The sequence below is a fragment of the Nicotiana sylvestris genome, chromosome 11 (genome assembly GCF_000393655.2).
Source record: "Nicotiana sylvestris chromosome 11, ASM39365v2, whole genome shotgun sequence".
NCBI classification, from domain to species: domain Eukaryota; kingdom Viridiplantae; phylum Streptophyta; class Magnoliopsida; order Solanales; family Solanaceae; genus Nicotiana; species Nicotiana sylvestris.
The window spans coordinates 54339665-54348097 of NC_091067.1; the positions used below are offsets into that span (position 1 = coordinate 54339665).

General features: G+C 33.5%; 1 protein-coding gene across 1 annotated transcript; it reads right to left on the reverse strand.

Annotated features, from left to right (window-relative positions):
- Positions 1 to 1735: 1735 nt before the first annotated feature.
- Positions 1736 to 7038, reverse strand: LOC104227111 (transcription factor bHLH68). The gene is made up of 9 exons (XM_009779246.2): positions 6525 to 7038; positions 5848 to 6178; positions 5402 to 5476; positions 5075 to 5140; positions 4046 to 4111; positions 3811 to 3873; positions 2509 to 2550; positions 2285 to 2329; positions 1736 to 2170 (listed from the first exon to the last, which is right to left on the reverse strand). Exons 1-9 carry the CDS (start codon positions 6758 to 6760, stop codon positions 2039 to 2041), a joined length of 1056 nt encoding a protein of 351 aa, XP_009777548.1. The 5' UTR covers positions 6761 to 7038; the 3' UTR covers positions 1736 to 2038.
- Positions 7039 to 8433: the final 1395 nt, after the last annotated feature.

Below are 8433 nucleotides of genomic sequence, written 5' to 3' on the forward strand. Positions count from 1 at the left end.
ATTGAAAAATGGCTGAAGCGTGGGAGTAACGTTCGGTTGATGAAAACAATGGTCACTGATTTTTTTGTGGTTTTTCTTTTGATCTTTTTGGAGAGGACGAAAGCGACCGATCCTATATTTTTGGTCTACCTTTATTTTAGGTGTATACTATTATATAGGGGTAGAGATTAGGTTAGGGGTATGGGCCTAGGAATTATGAGCTAGGGAATTGGGCCAAAGACTAGAGAAATGGACTACAAGATATATAAAGACGGGATAAACCAACCTAAAACTAATTCCTCCTTCTAAAATTATGTACAATTATAATATAAAAATATAAAATTAATTTTAATTAATTGAACTAAACTATAAAACATAAAACTATTTTTTGTGTTTTTAAAATTATATAAAAATAAAGATAAGATACTATTTTTGTATATTTTTTATTTAAATTTATGAAAGATACGTAAACTAAAATATTTTTTTTGTAATTTTTATTTTTTTGTGACGAAATAAAGTAAAATAGTCAAAATTAGCTGAAATAGCTATATTAGGCCTAAATTAAATATTTACGTGCTTAAAAAATGAAAAATCTTGGGGAGGGTCAAAAATCACATGTCTACACATATAGATCATAAAGAAGTTTTGATCAACGATGAACAACAACTGACCCTTCACTTCAAGGATAATCCGAATACAAGCACATACATCACAGCGGTATATGCCAAATGCACTTCTGCGGAAAGAAGAGGCCTATGGGATAACATTGAAAGCACTTCAATGCGATCATGGACCCTAATGAGAAATTAGGGGGAAAACCTCATCGAGCTCACAAGTGTTTCAATTTCATTAGCACTATGGAGACATGCGGACTTGCTAACCAAAGTTTTGTGGAGCCCAAATTTACTTGGTGTAACAGCAGAAGACCTGGTAAAAGGATATGAAAAAGGTTGGATAGGATCTTTGTGAATGATCAATGGGGTAAACTGGTGCCTCCAAAATGGAATCCGTGCCTTTGACTTGGAACTGGACTCTAAGATTGTGACTGATATGTTGAACAACAAAGACACCAAGAAACTCAAACTCAGAAAGACTATCACAGATATCACTGCTGCAACAAATGGAACAGAGGTAATCTTCAAACATTGTTTTACAGAAGCTAATCAAGTGGCGGATTTTTTAGCTAAGCTTGCCTCATCTAGTGGAAATGGTATCTTCTATTACTCTTTCCAACATCTTCCAAGAGAGGTGAAGGGACACTTTCGACTAGATAAGTGGCAACTTCCTAGTATTAGAAGAAGATACGACAGATGTAATTTCTTTGTAAGTTGAATAAGTAAATTGATAAGGAAGAGTTATATAGGCTCCCTCTTCCTCCTTATTGCATATTGACTCGTCAATGTGGTGGTTTAGGTCCATGTCCCCCTCCGTTTTGTAATTTTGGATTCTTATGAATAAACATGGTAGGGGTCGAGCCTAACCCCCAACACCAATGGCGCAATGCCTTGGCGGTGGTTTTAAAATTAAAAAAAATATACTTAAGGACCACTTTAGCATTACCCCAAACATAAGATGTGTATGATTTTTCCAAAAACAACTTAATTTAGTACTTTAACATTGCAAGTACTCTTTAATCTTTGACATATCTCATTAGTAGCAGATATGATACTGAAATTCTTGCTGGGAAAAATGAAATATATAGTTCAGCTAAAGAGGAGATGCTGCATAAGAGCAGCATAAAAATGAGTACTAATCATAGAGGAATGGCATATACATTAATTCATGAAATGATCATTGTACTTGCCGATGAAAAGGAAAAGAATTAGACCATAGTTACTGAGTTCTAAGCCAAATAGTAAGCTTAACTATGTAATATTACAGCACACCGTTGCATGGTCAACTAATTCAGCAGAAAATGCATAGCATCATAAGCAATCAACCTTAGATTTTAGCAGATTGAGTGATCATGATGTTATAGCTAGTACTTAATAATTTGGTGCAACTTGGTTTCTTTTTGGTCTTAGTGTGCCGTACATGACCAAGTTCTTGTTTTTACCATTCACCGGAAACCTCCTCCGAATGCCGGAGCCCAATAATCTGCTCCATTGTCACTCCCAACTTGCAGTGTGCATGATAATGGAACCAGACACAACCCTCTACTCCTTAGGTCCTTTGATTCTTCATGATAATCCTTTAGATCATTCAAAAGAACATAATCAGATATTGTCCTTCGGAAAATTGAAAAATAAAAAGAAGATTCTTTGTGCCGGAAAAAATTAATAATTCAAAGACATAAAACTACTACCTGCTCACTAGTTGCCTTCCTCTTCAGGCAGTTGTCATTCGATAGCTGCAATCAACGTTAAAGTGAAAATAATTGACAGCGCTAATCTTTATGGTAATAACTTGGTAACTCTCCATTACTATTCAGGCTGCTTATACATTTGTTCAAAACTTAAAGGGATAGTGAAATAGGCATTAATTCCCAAGATGGAGTATCAAGTAATTATTGGATCCAATAAAGCATACCTGACCAGGGTCTTCAGGAAATAAACTATTCCTCTCCTGAACCTGTAAAGCAAAAATATAGTACATATTAATCATTAATCAATAAATGCAACTAATACTGACATGTTAATTCAATTTCACATGCCTTATATGCCACAGCTCTACAGAACACAGATATCCACATGCATAACAGTGGTCCGCCCACCTCCCACTATCCCATTAGTGGCGGAGACACCTTCTACAAGGATGTTTCCGAAAAACTATACTCAATTTATTCCAATTCATGGGGTGGTGTTTGATTGAATATGATGTTTAACAAAGAAAGAACAAATTTTTAAAACTTGTGGTCTAGCACAAGTCAAAAATATTTGTGTGACTATAAATTATTCCATAAATGATAAAATAAAATTTAAATTATTTCTGAATATGAAAATTATTTTTTTGGGATAGACTTAAAGAGAAAAATGTGTTAAACATAAATTTAGATAGTAGAAGTAAAATATATGGAGGTACAACCTAAAAGTAATATGTACAAAACACACGTTAATTTAAAACAAAAAGTAAAGCTTTAGATAATCTACAGCCCCACACACAAACCCATATTTTATATATAGGCTTACCATATTATATATATATGGTAAGCCTATTATGCTAATTAATCATGGTTAAGTGAGAAATTATCTTAAAATACGTATTATGCACCTATTAATTTGATATAAACACTCCGTACAAACAGGTATTTACCAACTAACTCGTAATAATAAGACACTAATTACACAAAAATTTGCATATCCCACACTGATTCCCCCCCCCCTCCATCGAAACACTCACTACAAGAAAAACTGAAATTAAGTAGACGCTAAATCGAATTAGTGAATAATTTTTCTATTTAGACAGAATTTGTCCGTTGTTAATTCCTACTTCCTCCGTTTCAATTAATGTGTACTTGTTTGACTGGGCATGCAGTTTAAGAAAAAATAAAGACTTTGGAATTTATGGTTCTAAACAAGTCAACAAGGGGTCCAGAGTATTTGTATGGTTATAAAAGTTTTCCCTTAAGGGTAGAATTGGAAGTTTAAACTAAATTGTTTCCAAATTTGAATAGGGATCATTCTATTTGGAACGGACCAAAAAATAAATAGATTCACATCAACTAGAACGGAGGGATTATTTTTTTTAGTAGGGACCAAGGTTTGATGGAGCGGTAGGGGGCCGAAGAGCCTAGAAATACGCAAGTTTCTCTTTAAGGGGGGGAGCTTAATTTTTAAACCGAAGTTAATTAAGGGGTGTAAATGATTTTCGCCCGATTTTTAATATTCTTACAGATTGTTGATGTTGCTGCCTCATGTTTCCTGATCCACTGCCCAGGTACGGCAAGCTAAGGGCCTGCAATTTTCAAGGGCGTTGAAATTAAGAGAATTGAAATACTCCTATATTTTTAGAACTTCAATAACTAAAAAGCATATCTGAAGACTGAATTTTTAACTTTATATGTACATTCATGCCATCACTGCGTTTCATGGTAGTTTGGGAAAATGAAGGAGAGAAGAAATTTCACCTCAATTTGGCTCTGAAGGAATCCGATGTACCCTATAGCTTCCAACAGGACAGAAGCTGTGTCAGTCTGAAAAAGAAAAACACATATTAAGAGTGAGAAGATAAAATTTCTTTTTCTTTTTACTCCGTCCGCTCCTATTTATGCGAATCTGTTTGATTGGGCAAAAAATTTAAGAATAAATGAAGACTTTTGAAATTTGTGGTCTTAAACAAGTTAAAAAAGGGAACGTTATAAAAGTTTCTCATTAATGGTAGAATTGTAAGTTTAAACTAAATTGTTTTCAAATTTAGAAAGGGGTCATTCTTTTTGGAACGGATCAAAAAGGAAATAGGTTCACATAAACTGGAACATAGGGAGTAATAAATAATACTTCCTCTGTTCCAATTTATGTGAACCTCTTTGACTGAGCACGAAGTTTAAGAAAAAAATGAAGACTTTTGGAATTTGTGGTCATAAACAACTCAAAAAAGGGTCCACGATATTTGTGTGGTTATAATAGTTTTTCACTAACAGTTGAATTGAGAATTTAAGCTAAATTATTTTCAAATTTAGAAAGAGGTCATTCTCTTTGGAAGACACCAAAAAGAAAATAGGTTCACGTAAACTGAAAAGGAGGGAGTAACAAAAACTAGATCATAGTCGTTACACAGCCATAGGAGTATCATTAGGACACTCGAATTGGCAAGTCTGACCAAATTATTACAGATAGTAGCCAGAATATTTTTTAATTAGCAAACTTATTCCTACTTTATTTGCTATTAAAGGTGCAATAGTGAACAAAGGAACTGCAAATATAAGTTTTCATGTCTTCTCTTTAATGGGTAAAGAAACTGTAAAGTGAAAACCCTAAAGGATAAAAGGAGAAAGATGAAGACAATAAAGAGAATTGACATCTTTTTAGGAGTATAAAAAACTTCTTTCTATGGGATTCCTTTCAAAGCTGAAGATACATATAATTGTGTGATTATTCCACATTAAAAAGGTAAAACTAGGTCATTAGTGTAGTTAAATTAATTGCTTAAATCTTACCTTCCCAAATGGGGAAACAAGTTGGTGAAGGGCTGTTATCCTGTCCCCCAATTTTTCCTTTCTCACCTGTTTTCAAACCGCAAAAGAATTACATAAATGGGATTTTTGTCTTTTGTGGATGTAAAAGAGATAAGAGATTATAGTGATAATGGTAAGGAAAAGAATCACCATGTTTGAAGGTACAGACAATCAAGAAAGACAACAGTGTTGTGACAAAAATGAGAAAGAGATAGATATGGATTAGCTAAAAGGTAGCAAGTATTACATAATCAGCTTAAGAAAAATTATGTTTAAAGTGGTATTTTGATTGGTTTATTATATATTTACCTTGGTAGACTGAGTTGAAGATGGTTGAACCCTAGCTTTCTTATTAGGTGCCCCGCTTGTAGCTCTACTGTTGCACTTCGCGAAAAGGCAACAAAGAAAGAATTAGTCACTCTTAATCTCCAATTATCGATCTCAAACTAAATTCTACTAGTATATATATCTCCATAAAGCAAAATTTAAATTGCTTAAATAAAATTTAAGTTAGAAAAAGTTCTTAGATCAAAATAATACTGTAACTTAAACTTAAAGAACATTTATAATTAGTTTTGCAATACAAAAAAAAATGTATAAGTTTTGCAACCAGATGCATATTTAATTTATCATACACAAAGAAGCGAAATGTCGTACTATCAAAAAAGTTTGCAAGCAATAGACCTCTATTACTTTTTTTGGTTGTGGAGGGGGAGGGGGAGGGGGAGGGGGTGGGGGCCTCTATTATTTCATACCTCAGATGAATGATCAGGAGGTGGGTGTCTTGTATCTGACTTGTTGTTAGAAAAATCTAGCATGTTACTGCTCAAAGTTGTGACACAAGACTTAGGAGATGAGAGTGGCATCATCTGTGACCAAGTAGGTTTACCAGTAATTTCTGTCTGGTGATGGAAATCCACATTATTGACATGTTCATACATGTAGTTTTTCTGATTTACATCTATAACAGAATCAGCTGCCTGGCTCAGGAACGTCGACTGTTCTTCCCAATTATTTTCCAACTTCTTGACGGCCTGCATATTGCTCAGATGTACTGACTTCTCTTCTTCCCCCACCAAGCCTCCACTATTCAAATCCAAACGGTGTATAATTCAGTATTTTCAGAAATATAAGAGTACAGATCAAATATAAGGTACAATTAATATATGAAACTAACTAACCAAGAACAGACTAAAGCAAAGACATTTACTCCAAAGGAGATGAAACAAAAACCAAAAGATATTTCAGAAAAGAAAGAGAAATATGGAGAAAGGAATTGACAACTGTTTGAAATTCCAGATCAGAAACTTGTCTTAATTTTGCTGCAAGGTATTTATAGTACACTAATGAAATTAAGTTTCTGCTTCATATTCCTCTTCTAAAACACACAACCTTAAACTAGTTGAAGTAAAGAGGGGGTGGGGGGTTTTACAGAAGTAATTGGCTCCATGATTCAGGAAGCTGTTCTTGGTTATCATTCCATGGAGGCGAAGGAAGTGGCACTGTTGGAGAGAAATGATTATTATTAGGAGCCAACAAGGAAGGAACAGACGTAGCAGCAATTTGTTGATGAGATATGGGAGGCCTCATGTTATTGATATTCCACCAGTTAGGGCTTCCACCCATCATTTGCTGCACTGGTGATTTCTGCATAACACCTCTATTCATTTCTCAAAAAACTATCTTTTTTTACTCTATTCTTCCAGCTAGCTACCACTATTTCCTTTTAATTACTTCATATACTTCTCTTTCCAATATAATTTTCCCTGAAGATCCCAAGCAAGTCTTGTTTTCGGTGAAACTTTGAGAGAGGTCTTCCTAGTCCTGATTAAGTAGAGGAAAGAAAAAAGGAGAGTAGCTATAGCTAGAGGATGAGAGAGAAGAGAGAGAATTTTGAATCATGGGGTTTTGACAACTTTTGTCTTTCTATCCCTTTCTTTCTCTCCTTTTTCTTTATTACTCCTATTAGCTTTCCTTTATTATTTTTCCTCCCCTTTATCTTTTCCCTTTCCTTCTTTACTTTTCTCTTGCTTTTGCTTTATTAAAAGGTGATAGCAATTCTCATCAAGTAAAAAAGAAAAGTTGAAGAAACAAATTGAGATCTATTCCTATGGCTGCTGGTGCACCCTAGTCTCCTCCTCTTACGCTCCTAAACTTACCATACAACTTCAACTTTAATTTTTTATTGTGTAAACGAATTTTTTAATTTATCATATCATCTGAAAATTAACTACATTTAGTTTATGATAAGTGCAATTAGTGGCCTGAAAAATAAAAAAATAAAAACCTGATGCAAGTTAAGTTACACCAATAGTGTGTAAAGTTACTTTAAACTATCCTTGTATATAAATTAAATCTAACCCATTATAGTACACGGGATGCTAAATATGGGAATTTTCTATTTTAACATTCCGTTAACGATTGAAACTGGTTGAATAACATAACTATTTTGAAATTTTTTCTAACTATTTAATCTTTGCAACACCTCATTCTCCCTACACATATATATTTTCCATTTTCTCTTGATTGAGTAACTGAAATGATATAGAAATTAATGAACATTACTGACTTCTAAGTGATATGTAACAACACGAAAACTTTACGTAGATATGCTAACCCGCAGACTCTCGCATTTTCTAGAAAAGCAGTAGTATATATAACGTATATCGCCAAAATGTTATCTTATATAGCTCGTAGAAACTCACACGTACTTAGAGGATCTTATTCATATTTTGTTAGTTCTCTCATGCTAATTACATATAGGTTTTTATTTTGTAGAATTGTGACTAGGTGTTTTACTGCTAAAAATAATCCAATTTCATATATATCTTTTGCTTTGCAGTTTATACTAACTAAAATATCTTGAATACGCGCATAACTAAGAGGTTCCTAGGGGTATTCATGGAAAATTACCTTCGTGAGGTCATAACACACGGACTTTTCAAGGAAATAAAAGAGGTAAAGCAAAGAATTAACAGATCAATACTTTCTTTCCAAAACTTGGTCTGAAAAGAATGGTTCATCAAAAATTTAAGTAAATATCAATGTCATAAAAAGTTAATCCGAATTTTTTTTTTAATTTGGAAAATCTTATAAACGAAATTTCTCAAAAATAATCTTGTGCTTTTGACATAAATGGATAAACAGAAAATTGACTATACCCGTAAAATTAAATGTAACAACCAACTTCCCGAGGTCCTACCACACCGAAAAGATCCTTAAAGACATATCTCTCGCCAAACAATTGCTGCATTAGCGTACAATTACCTGAAGTGTAAATTACTTGTGTAACGTGATTATTATCTCATCTGGTTAAGATTATCTGTCTTTTAATGTTTTTA